Source organism: Centrocercus urophasianus, unplaced genomic scaffold (assembly GCF_019232065.1).
Source record: "Centrocercus urophasianus isolate 14NV4802_14NV808 unplaced genomic scaffold, USGS_Curo_1.0 seq_17, whole genome shotgun sequence".
In the NCBI taxonomy this organism is placed as follows: domain Eukaryota; kingdom Metazoa; phylum Chordata; class Aves; order Galliformes; family Phasianidae; genus Centrocercus; species Centrocercus urophasianus.
This window is the reverse complement of record NW_024884722.1, coordinates 19,247,002-19,259,479: the sequence shown is the minus strand read 5'-3', so window position 1 is coordinate 19,259,479 and position 12,478 is coordinate 19,247,002. Positions and strand designations below refer to the sequence as shown.

The 12,478-nt window shown below is 43.9% G+C and overlaps 2 protein-coding genes and 1 long non-coding RNA gene across 4 annotated transcripts in view; 1 reads left to right on the top strand and 2 right to left on the bottom strand.

Annotated features, from left to right (window-relative positions):
• ANXA7 (annexin A7) overlaps nucleotides 1–451 on the bottom strand; it is a 15,257-nt gene extending 14,806 nt beyond the window's left edge. For both annotated transcript variants that reach the window (XM_042817876.1, XM_042817878.1), the window contains exon 1: nucleotides 369–451. The gene's annotated coding sequence lies outside the window, so the exon portion shown is untranslated. The remainder of the gene's footprint in view (nucleotides 1–368) is intronic.
• LOC122159885 overlaps nucleotides 1–11,021 on the top strand; it is a 17,072-nt gene extending 6,051 nt beyond the window's left edge. Inside the window, exons 2-3 of the long non-coding RNA XR_006168692.1 lie at nucleotides 4,637–4,788; nucleotides 10,043–11,021. This is a non-coding gene — a long non-coding RNA (uncharacterized LOC122159885). The remainder of the gene's footprint in view (nucleotides 1–4,636; nucleotides 4,789–10,042) is intronic.
• On the bottom strand, nucleotides 7,074–12,478 carry EIF3F (eukaryotic translation initiation factor 3 subunit F). Its single transcript, XM_042817879.1, has 8 exons — nucleotides 12,190–12,478; nucleotides 12,045–12,115; nucleotides 11,828–11,907; nucleotides 10,683–10,820; nucleotides 8,790–8,881; nucleotides 8,446–8,582; nucleotides 8,217–8,330; nucleotides 7,074–7,469 (listed from the first exon to the last, which is right to left on the bottom strand). The coding sequence occupies exons 1-8, from the start codon at nucleotides 12,476–12,478 to the stop codon at nucleotides 7,392–7,394; spliced, it is 999 nt and encodes a 332-aa protein (XP_042673813.1). The 3' UTR covers nucleotides 7,074–7,391.

The window sequence follows — 12,478 nt, the reverse complement described above, 5'->3', positions numbered from 1 at the left end:
GCGGGGTTCGGCGCGGGCAGCATCCCGCCCTGCGGCGGCTGGAGGACCCCGCCCGCGGCCGGAGCCGCCGCCCGTCTCGGGGCGGTCACGCAGCGCCGCGGGCTCTCGCCGCAGGGCCGTGGCTCTGTTGGCCGGCCGTCCGCGCGGAGGCGGTACCGCTCTCGGTACTTGCCCTGAGACGGCGAGGAACCTGGTTCCCGCTCCCCAGCGGACCGCGCCCTCCCCCGGCGGGGCACCTGCCGGCCGCCGAGTCCCGCCGTGCCCCATCGCAGCCTCCCGCGGGGAGCGGCCGGGCCCGGGGCGGGGGACGCGCGCGCGGCGCCGGGCTGATCGCCTTTCTTCCCCCTGCCCGCCCCTAGGCGCCTCACCTGAGGGAAAAGCACGGAGCCTCCGGCCTCTCTGCAGCAGCTACACAGCAAAATGGAGGCCGTGTGGCCGGGAGGGACCCGCCCCGCCCCCAGGTCCGCCCCGGCCCGGCCCCGCTCCCCGCGGGCAGCACCTCCGCGCCCGAGAGTCGACCGGGCCGGCGGCGGCCCCGCTAACGCGGCGCCCCTTCTGCCAGCCGTCCGGCCCGCCCCGGTTCGCTGACGGCCGCGATGTTCCCGGCGCTGCCTCGGAACGGCGAGGAGCTGCGCTCAGGGACGGCAGCGCCCAGTCCCGCAGCCCTGCCTCGGGGCGCCGTCCCACACGGAGGGCACCGGGCCCGTGAAGTAGAAAGTCCGCATCGCGGCTTCCCTTTGGCATCGGTGCAATTAAATTAACCCAAACACGTGTGGATTTAGGTCAGACCTATTTTTCAGAAGTGCATGAAGCTTTAGATGGAGTCCAGGAGCTGGCAGGCGATGAGCCGTGTCATCTGGACCACCAGACCAGTGCAGTGGCCAAGTGTATCAAAGGCATCGGTTGACTTGAGAACAAGATCTAGGTCCCCAGAGGGCATGAAGGTAGGGCTGTCCTGGCTACCACACTCCTCTCCCTAGAAAGAAATATAAATTATGGCAACTAACTGCTCTGGAAAGCACACTGGGTGTTTTGTTTCTATTTTTACATCTACTGTTATGTTTATTCATACTCTATTTGGAACAGACACCAGATACACTTATTTCTTCCTTTACCCCGGAGCTAAGTGTTTGTAAGAGGTTCTAACCAGCATGATACACTTCCTGAAGGATCCATCCCTGGTATTATGCAGTGGTTAATCGCATTTATTCAAAACTTCTGCATACTTCACTATGAAATGCATGCATTAGCAGTTCAGACACCACTCAAATGCAAGCAGTATCTTCTGCTGTAACCTGCTGTGGCACTTGAATGCCAATTGCCAAGTAAAACCACTGCTCTCTGTGTCTGTAAAAGAGCAGTAAGTGCAGGCAGCAGAAAATAGATCGGTAATAATTTACTATGCTAGTCCACTTCAAATGGAAAGCATCTGAAATGTATAAAAATTCTAATAAATGACCTATCTTCAGCAATATTGGGCTTATATCTGCCTTGTTTGCCCAGAACTTGTCAGGAACAGCTTTAAGAATTTAATCCTCACAGCATTTTTCAAGAGATATTTTCAGTGTATGTCTAGTATACTTCACCTCTGTTAAGCTTATTTCTTTCAGGACAGGTACATATTAAAACTCCTGCTTCCATGGGAACCAAATACATGTATAAAACAGAATTCTTCCTCTTCCTTTTAGTGGATTGTTTGGGATTGAACTATTTAGGAAAGGAATCATCTATATTCATAATCAAATGGAAAGGAAAAAAAAACACAAGAGAAAAGTCTTAAAAAGGCATACATCTGAAGAATCCATACCAATGTTAAATGCGTTGCATGTATATTTGTTAACAAGACTATCTGGAATGACTTTTTCTAAAGAATGGAATGGAACCACTGTTGTCATCTAGCTTCAATCCCTGTATTCAAAGAATCTTCTTGGTTTGTTACTACAGCTACTAGTGCATTTAGGAAAGTGTGTTAAATCCCAGAGAGTCAAGACAACCTCCCACTGTTAGTGAATTCAAGGTCAGTGAAATAGGAGACAAACTCATGCTTCTCTTTTTGTAATATCTTTGTATCTTCTCAGACATGATACTGGACAGAATTCTGCTCCAGAGGGACTTTCTCTCACCTACCTCGTCATACTGGGTGCTGTCAGTGCAGCTAAAACTTCCTTGGGTAATTTATTATTGGTGATGTAGGACACTAAACGCATTGCTGCTTGTCTGTGCTATAGGTCCTGCTTGGCATACTGCATCACAAATGATATGAAACATTGCTTTTGATTTTGTATTTCAGTCAGTAGAGTTTAAAACTAATAACAAACAAAAAACACAACTTTCCCACAGTTTTCAGTAAGCAGCAAGACCTGGTCAGCTTTTAACCGTGGGTCAAAGTATAACAAACCAGCAGGATACTGCAGTGATCCAAGTCTGTTAGGGACTAACAATATTTGCCCTGTCACACTGCCTTGTGACTGCACTAATTGAAATGCAGATAGTCAAAGTTAGCTGTTGAGTAAACCTTCCCCAAGAACAGAGAGCAGAGCAAGCACAGTTCACTTCACAAAGAGATGTGTTTGGTTAGCTGCTCAAATGAGAGTTACTAACCCATGAGTCATGTTAGGACTCCACCCACTGTAGTGCAGTCGTGAGGGTTTCACACAAACCTCAGGACTGCCATCAGAGTCTGTAGTTCTGCTGGGTGGAACCGCACTAAAAATACACTTCATCCTTACTCAGAGTGCACAAGGAGAGCAGCAGGTTGTTCTGCTAGAGTACTTGAAAGAGCAGCGTGTCCAACAGTTTTCTTCACTGACATTTAAATCCTGATGATTAAAACCGCCCATTCCAGATTTGTTACTAATAGATGGCATGTTCACAAAATCATACACTAAAACATTACTTCCTCTTTGCAGCAGACGTAAGTGTTCTGCCAAGAAACTTAATTGACTCAGCTGACAGTGCAGACTTAGTGACCTTCATCCCAGCATTCTGAAAATAATCAGCAAATGAAATTGTAATTCTAGCAGCAAGGATTTTAAGTATCCAATTGCAAACAGCAAATGTTGTTTGTTATTTTCAGCAACACTGAAAATTTAGTCTTATTTCCATTTTCCAAGGCTTAAGCCAAACAAAAAGATGTTGCTCATGTCAAAGATGAATTTCAGGACACAGTGGATCAGGATGACACTTGGATATTCACAGAGAATGTGACAAGAACCACAGTTAAAATAGAGAAGACGCAAACTAGCATGGCCAGGGCTAAAGAACTTGAAAGCAAACACAAAAGCTTTGTTGAAAAGGGTGTTTGTAGAATTCAGCTAAGTTGGCCTGGATTAGTTCCAAATTTCTTCTTAACTGTGAATGGCACGAAAGTTGGGAACAAGCTAATGATACCTGCTGATGAAACTGAAGTGTCACCAGCACTGAGAGCAATGCAAACCAGGAGAAACAGGGAGATGATCATAACATCTAGATTTTCTAATTAAAAGCTGTTGCAATACCAGGTCATGCATTGAAATTAACAATTTCAGTAGTAACTTAGAGTTCAAATGACAACAGTGGTGATTAGGACAGTGCTCAGTCACAGTAAGTGATAGACACCAAGAGGCAAACAAGGAATTTATAACAGGAAAGCATTAGTGCATTCTTATATCCATTCATCTACACACTGATACAAGTCTGTATCAAGTAGAAAGACTGAAATTAAGTTAAAAATGGGCAGCTAGGTGATCATAGATCACAGCAGAAGAGAAGATATAGCGTATTATGTTTTAGCGTAGCAAAATGATTGTATGATGCTATCTGTAACAGTGTATAAATACCAGGAAGAACATGAAAAAAACTTCAGTAAGGACAAAGGAGATATATTTAGGTGTATTTAAAAAGATTTTAAGATGTGGTTTGTCAAGATAGGAAAGAATTGGAATTGTGTTTCAGGAAGCTCCTCCTAAGGTAAAGTTAGTGGATACAGGGAACCAGAGAAGATGGCAACAACACAGTGGCTGTTAAGTGTACCCAAACAAGAAAGACAAACTTCTTTCAGTACCCAGAGAAACACCACATAGTATTAATTGTTTTGTTCAGTCACATGAATTTAAAATGTCAAATTTGAATTGCTTTTTAGCTTAGCCAGCGAATTAACACTAGCACAATGCAGTCTGCAAGGGCTCTCTTTGGACCTTAATCTAATCCTACAGTCACCATCATTACCAGAATTGTTCTGTTGTGCATCATCAGTCCCAAGCACTTTACAGAGTCATAAGAAACCTGGCTGTTGCACACCGCCTATCCAAAAGCTTCTCCTGAAGAATCACCTTCATGTTGTTTGCAAGCTTTACAGCACAACAGGGCACACAAGGAAGCTAATTAGTCACATACCTCCAATTTTCATTGTGGTACACAGCCTGAGGTCCTATTGTTGAAAGTGTAATCAGAGAAGAAATGTTCCTTCAATTTTTAGGAAGGTATTTCTATTCAACGAAGTTCATGCTGCAAGTATTGGTTTTGATTAGCAACACAGAGTACTCTCATGTGCTTGTGGAGCTAATACTCTCTTGCTCAAAGAAGCAAACAAGCAGTTTTATTACACTAGGAATCAGTCAGAGCAAAGCGTAATGTCATTGTGCTTGTTAAACTGCAGGTTGCCACAGGTTACCATCCATGCTCATCAGAAACGAGGTGAACACAAGGTTGCCTTGCTTCATCATACTGCCGAGAGACACTTTGGAGAAACTCCATCCCTATGTTGCAGCTGACTTGGATTCTCTCTCTGAGAAGGCCTGACACAGCAAGGTGGGCTGATTTTATGTATTTCTCTAACTTCTCTAAGCACACAGTATACCCAAAGAGAACAAGGGAATCGGTTGTAACTGTAAACTCTGCTCTGAATGTTATATATATTGAGGAAAACATGTTTTCAGGGAGAACTTCATGCTCAGGTAACAACTCAGGATCAGCTCTGTCCAAGCTATGAGGGCATTAATATAATTAAATACAATACATGCTGTATATAGAAGCATACCTGGAGAACTATCTGGACTATTTAAAAAATGATTAAGTCAGACTCTTAAAAGCTAAACTTTGTCAAAGCTGTTTGGAGTATTGAACACTAAACAAACAAACAAAAAAGGAAAAAGGCCCCTAATAGATCCAAGACCTCAGTGATGTACAAATAACAGCAAATTAGAGCTTGAAATCCTTGGTGATGTTTCTCAACTTCCAAGCTTTCCCCAACAGATTTCCTAAGCAATTTCAAGTTTTTAGATATGAGATCCAATGAAATGGAGAGATAGAAGGCCTTTAGGATTTCCTGTCTAGATTTTCAAACTCCAAATGCCTCTTTCTTCAGCCTCCTGATAATGATACAGCCTAGGCTCTACTTTTTAGCCAAGCAAAATGATACATTATGCTACAATTTCCTTGCAACATTGTCCTTCACAAGGGTGGTCATGGGAACTTGAAAATTCTTGTGTCAGAGCAATGTTTACAACGTACCATTCACCCAGTGCCAGCATGGATGGAATCAAACACAGTTTCTGAGGGCAGCCTTTATTTTTCTACTCCAATTTGTTCTGTTTGTTACTGTACTGTCTACCATACAAGTCAGCCTTTGGACTGCGGGCTTTTCTGATACCTCTACTTTGCAGTACATCTTTCTGCTCAGGAAGACATAACCTCCATTAGTGCTTCATCGTTAGTCTTCAGTATTTATCAGGACTGATTAACTGCACAATACATTTTCTGTAATCATGATCACAAATTGATGTTCTCAAACACTGCATTTTGTGCAAAGCAGCTTCCTAGACTATTTAACTTTTAATCTTTCTACATCAGATCTTTCTTCTCACGTATTAATTTCCTGAGATTAGCAAGGGTTTATTACAAAATGAAGAAATGAGGGGAAGAATATAAAGCTTTTCTTCCCTCTGCTTATTGCAGTGGTTAAGAAAGGCTCATCTAGCTTTGCTGCTCACTCTTTTCCTCCACCTATTTCAAGGCTTATTTTAAAAAGAACGTGACCTGAAAATGTAAGTTAATCAGCTAAAGCTCAAATATTGAGTTTAAAGAAGGGGAAACAAAGCATTTGTAGAATGTAAAAATGTAGAAGTAAAAAGGAGCTGAGCATAAACATGTTTAATGCTCACAGATAACTTTCAGAAATGAAGTCTTTGCTGTGCCTTCAGTTTCTATGCACCTTGCCCTTGTGATCAGAACTCAGAATTTAGCGCTGAACGGTTCATGGAATTCCCTGCATTGCAACCCGAGGACAGGATTTAAAGAGATGTGAGCTTTCCCTCATTCTTGGATTATCTGGCAAATCTTGCACAAAGGTATTTAGGAGGAATGCTGACTTTGCTGGCTTCTCTATGACATTTTCAGTTCATTTACTGAAACAGATGTGTGTGAAAGTGTCAGAAATGGTCATTAGAACATAAGAATGAATGATGCAGGAGTGATACTGCTAGCATTAGGGAAAACTTTAGTACAGCTGAACAGACTTCCAAAGGTAATATTACTAGCTGAGACTGTAAAAAGTTGCAATTTGAACTGGCTTTCCTTCAGCTGAAAGTCATCATGAAACAGAAAATCCCTATTTGATAATATCTAAATTTTAATCTCAAAAATTCACTGAAATTTTTCTTCTTTTGCAAACATGAAGACTTCAGGAGGAGCGCTTTTCAATCCCTTTCAACCACACATTTAGCTGCTAGTTTAATACTCTGAACCCCCTCTTCACGATGGTGGAATTCCATTCTATTTCCTTTCCCAAAGGATCAGATATGCATAGAACAAATACCACAGTGTAAATGGAATTTGCTGCCTCATACCTCAGCGGAGAAGGCCATACACACAGCACCAGTTATAGGCCAGTGGCCATTCTGTAGCTCCCCCATGGAAAAGTGTACTATGTGCAGTGCAAGGTGCCACGACCTGTGTGCTTTAAAACTTTTGGGAAAAATGCAGAGAAAGCTGCCAAATTTGAGATTATTTGCATCCACTCTAGTTTTCTTTCCTGATTCTTTCAAAGGAGGATTCATTATACAATAAATGAGAACAGTCTTCTTCTGGACAGAAGGTATTCTTGCCAATACAATTGAACTTTATTTCAAATAATTTCTTACATTAAAGCTGTATTTTGTTACACAAACAGATAAACCCAGAAGACAAAAGATTCACTTATTCCATTTTAAAATACTGGGCTCATCCAAACTGCAGGAGTTCCTATTCATTTCCTAAACCACGTCAGGGATTTTCCAGGGAAGCAGAAATGAAGATGTAAACCAAATTGTTTAGGTAATTAAGTTAAGGTCCAAGGGAATTTGTAACATCACCATGAAAAGTGTGTATCTGCTCACTCTTGAGGCTCTTTGAAGTGTAAGGTGGCAGAAGTTTCTTTATAAACTCAGAAGTTTTTCATTGAGAGCAATCTGTGACTGCGTGAGGTTTGCCAAGTAGGTTACCATCAGAAGGTCCTGAGAGAAAAAAAGAAAAAAAACAGTCATCAGAAATATTACCAAAGATGACAGCCTGTTGTGGAGATGTGAATTTTTAACACCTGTAAAGCATTTTACAATCAGCTACCAGAACTATTGCTAGTCCTGAAAGTCCTACCCTGAGGAATGCTTCCCTCACAGGAAAAAAACGTTGGTATTCCTGGAACATGAAGCAGCACTTGTGAAATTTTAACTTCGAGTCCACCAGTATTAACCAGGAGAGTCAAAGGGTGTAAGCAAAATTAAAAACTAGTTGTGGTCCTGCAGACTATGGGCAAATAACAGATTCAGAAAACTAGCTCTCTAAAAATTTGTTATGGAAATAAGGTAGCACAATGAAACCTTGCTCGTGCTCTTATGTGTTTTGCCATGAGACAGAACTTCATGTCAGGCAAAGAAAGCAGGGAAAGTCACTAGTTATCATCAAAACCTATACTGCATGAAGCGTGGTAATTCATATTTTCCCAGCACTCTAAAAGAAGAATCTGTGCTGCCTTTCAGATTACTTGCAAAATTCCTATGTGCTTTTAAAGTAATTCTCTTATTTTCCATTGTTTTTAATATGGTGAGCTCTCTTACCCACCCTCAGCTCTTAAAACATAAAATAAGAGACAGGAATGGGCTGTGTTTTTTATGACCGTGTTGGTATGAAAAGGTAGTTTTTTTTGTAAACAAAATTGTGTCTGTATGACAGTAATACACCTAGAAAGAAGACAATTAACTTACATTAATATTGCTGTTCAACATGGTCTCAAAGTCCTCTGGTGAAATCTTTGGCACCTGGTTAATAAGATCCATCAGAAAACGCCCCACGGTGTTGTCAGCAGCCACTTTGCCAGACTATGCATAAGAAACACACTTCAGCATGAGTAAAACTCAGCAAAAAAAAAAACCCCGTAACAACAAGATGCATAATCTTATATCAAACTTCAGTCTCATAAAAAGTTTGCCTTACCAATACATCCTCTGCATACTGTAGCACCATACCCAGGGTGTCCTGAATCCTGGCTGAGGCTGACCCCACCTGCTGTAAGTCACTGGACAAGCCAATCACTCGATTAGGGCTAAAGCAGGTCTTCATTATGAGATCCACTGAAAGCAAAACAAGGATCACTGAGAAATTTGACTGACACAGAAAGCAGCTTAAAACTTTAACTTATTGAAGCCTTTTTAGGATAGCATTAGTTTCAGTGAGACAGTGAGACACCCACAGAGTGGTAATTTTACCAGGATTAATAAACAAACAGCATTTGAACAGCGTCACAATAGTTAGAACCATAATAGGAAGAAAGCATTCACCTCCTATCCGCTCTGTGTCGTAATAAACGTACTTCACTGTCAGTGGTGTGAACATCACGCCCATAGTTTTACCAGGGACTCCCATTGGGGCACTAGGAAAACAATACATAAATTCAACATGGACATATCTGAAAGGAAATAAATAATTTCTTTCCATCTCAATGACCTCTATTAGCACGAGAGTGTGAACATGAGTAGGTTACTCATTCTCACTAAAATCAGCAATATTAAGACCACGTATAACCAAGGATAGGAAATCAATACAGGCATATTATTAACTGCAAATTTTCATCCCAAAGTATTCCTAGCTGGTCTGACATTTATCAGCATGAGTGCATGACGAGTTGAGTACTGTCTTCTTGGTGTGGCTGACATGCCTGAGAGATGGAATGCCATTCATAGAGACCTAGACAGGCTCAAACAGTGGGCCCAGGTAAACTTCATGAGGTTTAATAAATCCAAGTGTAAAGTCTTACACCCAGGTCGTGACAACCCCTGCTATCACTATAACCTGGGAGATGTAAGGATGGAGCACAGTCCTGCCAAAAATGATCTGGAGGAACTGGTGGATGGTAAGCTGGACACAAGCCAGCAATGTGCCTCACTGTCCAGAGAGCCAACCGTATCCTGGGCTGCATCAAAAGTGTGGCCAGCAGGGAGAGGGAAGTGATTCTGCCCCTCTGCTCAGGTGAGGCCTCACCTGGAGTCTGCATCCAAATGTGGAGTCCTCAGCACAGGACAGACATGGACCTATTGGAATGCATCCAGAGCTGGGCCACAAAAATGATCCAAGGGATGAAACACTTTTCCTATGAGGACAGGCTGAGAGAGCTGCAGTTGTTCAGCCTGAAGAAGGGAAGGCTCTGGGGAGACCTGAAAGCAGCCTTTCAATATGTAAAGGGGAGCTATATGAGGGAAGGGGGCAGATTCTTTAGCAGAATCTGTTGTGATAGGAGCAGGGGAAATGGTTTCAAACTAAAGGAGGGGAGATTTAGATTGGCCAAAAAGATGACATTTTCTAAAATAAGGGTGGTGAGGCACTGGTGCAGACTGCCCAGAGAGGTGGTGGATGCCCCACCCCTGGGGACATCCAAGGTCAGGCTGGATAGGGCTCTGAGCAGCATGATCAAGCTGTATGTACCACCGTTCATTACCAGGGAGCTGGACTTGATGACCTGAGGAGGTCATCCAAGAGGACCTTGAGGTCCTCTGTAAATCAAATGATTCTATCTGAAGTTCATTTATGCTTTCAGCATACAAGATGTCACAGAACAGCTTGCATTTTGAAGATGCACGGTCAGGAAGCAGCATGATTTCTGCTACAAAGACTGGGGCTTTATCCTGGAAGGAGGAGAACTATTCAGCAGCCACTGGGAAGAACAGTGAGGTGAAGCAGAGTAGTTTCATTTCTCTATATTTTATCGCCATTATCAATTAATAAAAATGGAAGTGGAGGAGGGGAAGAAAGACTGACCAAGAAGACGCTCTTTCAATTAAGTTCTGAGTGTGCTAATAGTACGACTTGTTTAAGTAAATTGCTGAGCACTAAGATGCAGTGAGTAAAGACTAGCATTCAGACAGTATGATGGAAGTTAATATAACATTGATGCTAGTTATGCTATTCCCGTGAAGCATTGCAAAGATGTTCTGAACACTGCTGAGGTTAACTAAGCCAGTTCTTCACCCCCAGTGAGAAACCAACTTATGAAAGGTTAAGGCTTTCAACTTACGTGCAATGGTCAAGACATTCTGGTAGGAAGAATGCTCTGATCTCTGGCTCACAGTTGTGGTTCAGCTATTGCACAATACTGTCCAAAACTATAGTCTGCTACGTTCCTTGTTATCCTAATACAATGTCTGTTAGTAATTCAGACAGTCCCTGTCCCAGAGTACCTGACGTAGGCTTTAATGCTCATGCGTGAATTCTGGAGACTTGTGTCCACAGTGAGGTGGATTGGATTGTGCGCTTCCCGGCTGTAATACTCGTGGATCAGGACAGAATGTTCTGTGATGTCGTGACCTGTTGCATACCTTGAATAAAGCAAATGTTGAAAGAGCATTCTTCTAATGTTCAAATGCCCAGCATTTGTTGATATTTAACAGGTTTGTATTCTAAAACCCTAATGTCTAAGCACTGAGCTGCAGACGCATAGTAAAGACTAGTATTTTGACTAGGGCATGTGTAGTCTTATGGCTCTCCTAAAATCATAGGCTGAGAACACACATGCCCAAAACATGCATAGGGCCAGTGTTATACTACAGTCACAAAGGACAGTTGCCATCAGACACTCAACAGTCAGTTTTTTTGTCACTATGATCTGGACCAAATCTTTATTTCCTTGTAAATCAAAGCATGCCAAGCAAATTTGGACCAGCAAAGTAGATGTAGAAAACAAATAGAAACAAATGAAACACCTCTGTGCAGGAAGCAGGGCTTATTCATCTAGCTCCTCCAATTGCTCTGTAATTAACTTCCTGCATGCATAGGAAAGTGACTGTCATGAGAACTGCACTTTGCTATGCCATTAGAGGTTGTCAAGGAAGCAAAGAGTTCTGTGCTTGCAGGATTTTGTTCCACAGAAAAGGGTTGGAGAGGATGCCAAAAGACATACAAAGCCAGCTATCCATGCACAGATGAGTTCTTTTCCTATAATACCCCAGCACAAGTCTTCCATCTTTCCTCAGAGAATACCTGCGTGCTCAGGCTAACATGACTGATTTCTCACCAGGCCTTTGGTACTTTTGTCTTCTCCCTTAAGTCAGTTATTTTACAGATTGTAAAATACATTCAAACAGATTCAAACATTCAAACAAGCTACATTCTTGTCTGTGATAGCTCTTCTAGAAAACCAAAATTGCTCTTAAGTCTGCAGTAGCATCTCTTCCTATCTTGAATGACAGCACTTTTAGAACTGTAACAAGAGTTGCAAGACCTCACTGCTGATTCCATTTCTCAGCCTGTGAAAACAGCCATGTACCTCAGGTATACTGAGGGACCTACACGACTGTCCGAACTTTTTTGTAGATGGAGAACTTACCAGCCCAAGATGATCTCGCTGGGAGACACCTTTTTGTGCAACTCGTACATGTTTTTGGCAAACTCCATATCAACAGCCACCTGGGAAAGGGAACAGAGCAGAATCAGAGGGTGCAGGAGCGCCGACACCCGGGCGGAGGGCAACGCAGGACGAAGCCCCGCAGGGACAGCCTCCTTCAGAGCCCCGGCCCCCACCTCGCCGTGCCGCGTGGACGTACCTCATCCTCGGACTCGTTGTGCGGGACAGAGAAGCAGTTAGTGACCTCCACCGAGTGCTTGTCCACAGTGCCTGCGGGGACGACAGCGGTTAGCGGGACGGCGTGGGGGCGGCGTGCTGCCCGCCCCCGGCTCCGCGGCTCTTACCCAGCAGCGTCCCGATGACCCGCGCCGCGCCCTCGTTGCGCCGCTCGAAGCTGTCCACGATGGAGGCGAGCACGACCGGGTGCAGCCGCACCACGCGGCCGCCGGGGAAGGGACCCGAGAGCGCGGCGGACAGCGGCGCGGAGGGTGGCGGTGCCGCCGGGGCGGCGGGCGGAGGGGGCGCGGCGGAGGGGGGCGCGCCCGCCGTCGGTGTAGAGGGAGCGGCGGTCGGGCTGGGAGCCGGGGCGGCCGCGGGAGGGGCCGCGGCCACAGCCGGAGCCGGAGCCGCCAT

What these genes read in the sequence shown, in the direction of transcription:
- EIF3F (XM_042817879.1), bottom strand. Translation starts at nt 12,478, where the DNA reads ATGGCGGCTCCGGCTCCGGCTGTGGCCGCGGCCCCTCCCGCGGCCGCC. An exon ending in AGCGAGATCATCTTGGGCTG is followed by an intron (nt 10,821 to 11,827) that starts GTAAGTTCTCCA and finishes GCTTTATTCAAG; the next exon opens with GTATGCAACAGGTCACGACA. An exon ending in AGCATTAAAGCCTACGTCAG is followed by an intron (nt 8,882 to 10,682) that starts GTACTCTGGGAC and finishes TTGTTTTCCTAG; the next exon opens with TGCCCCAATGGGAGTCCCTG.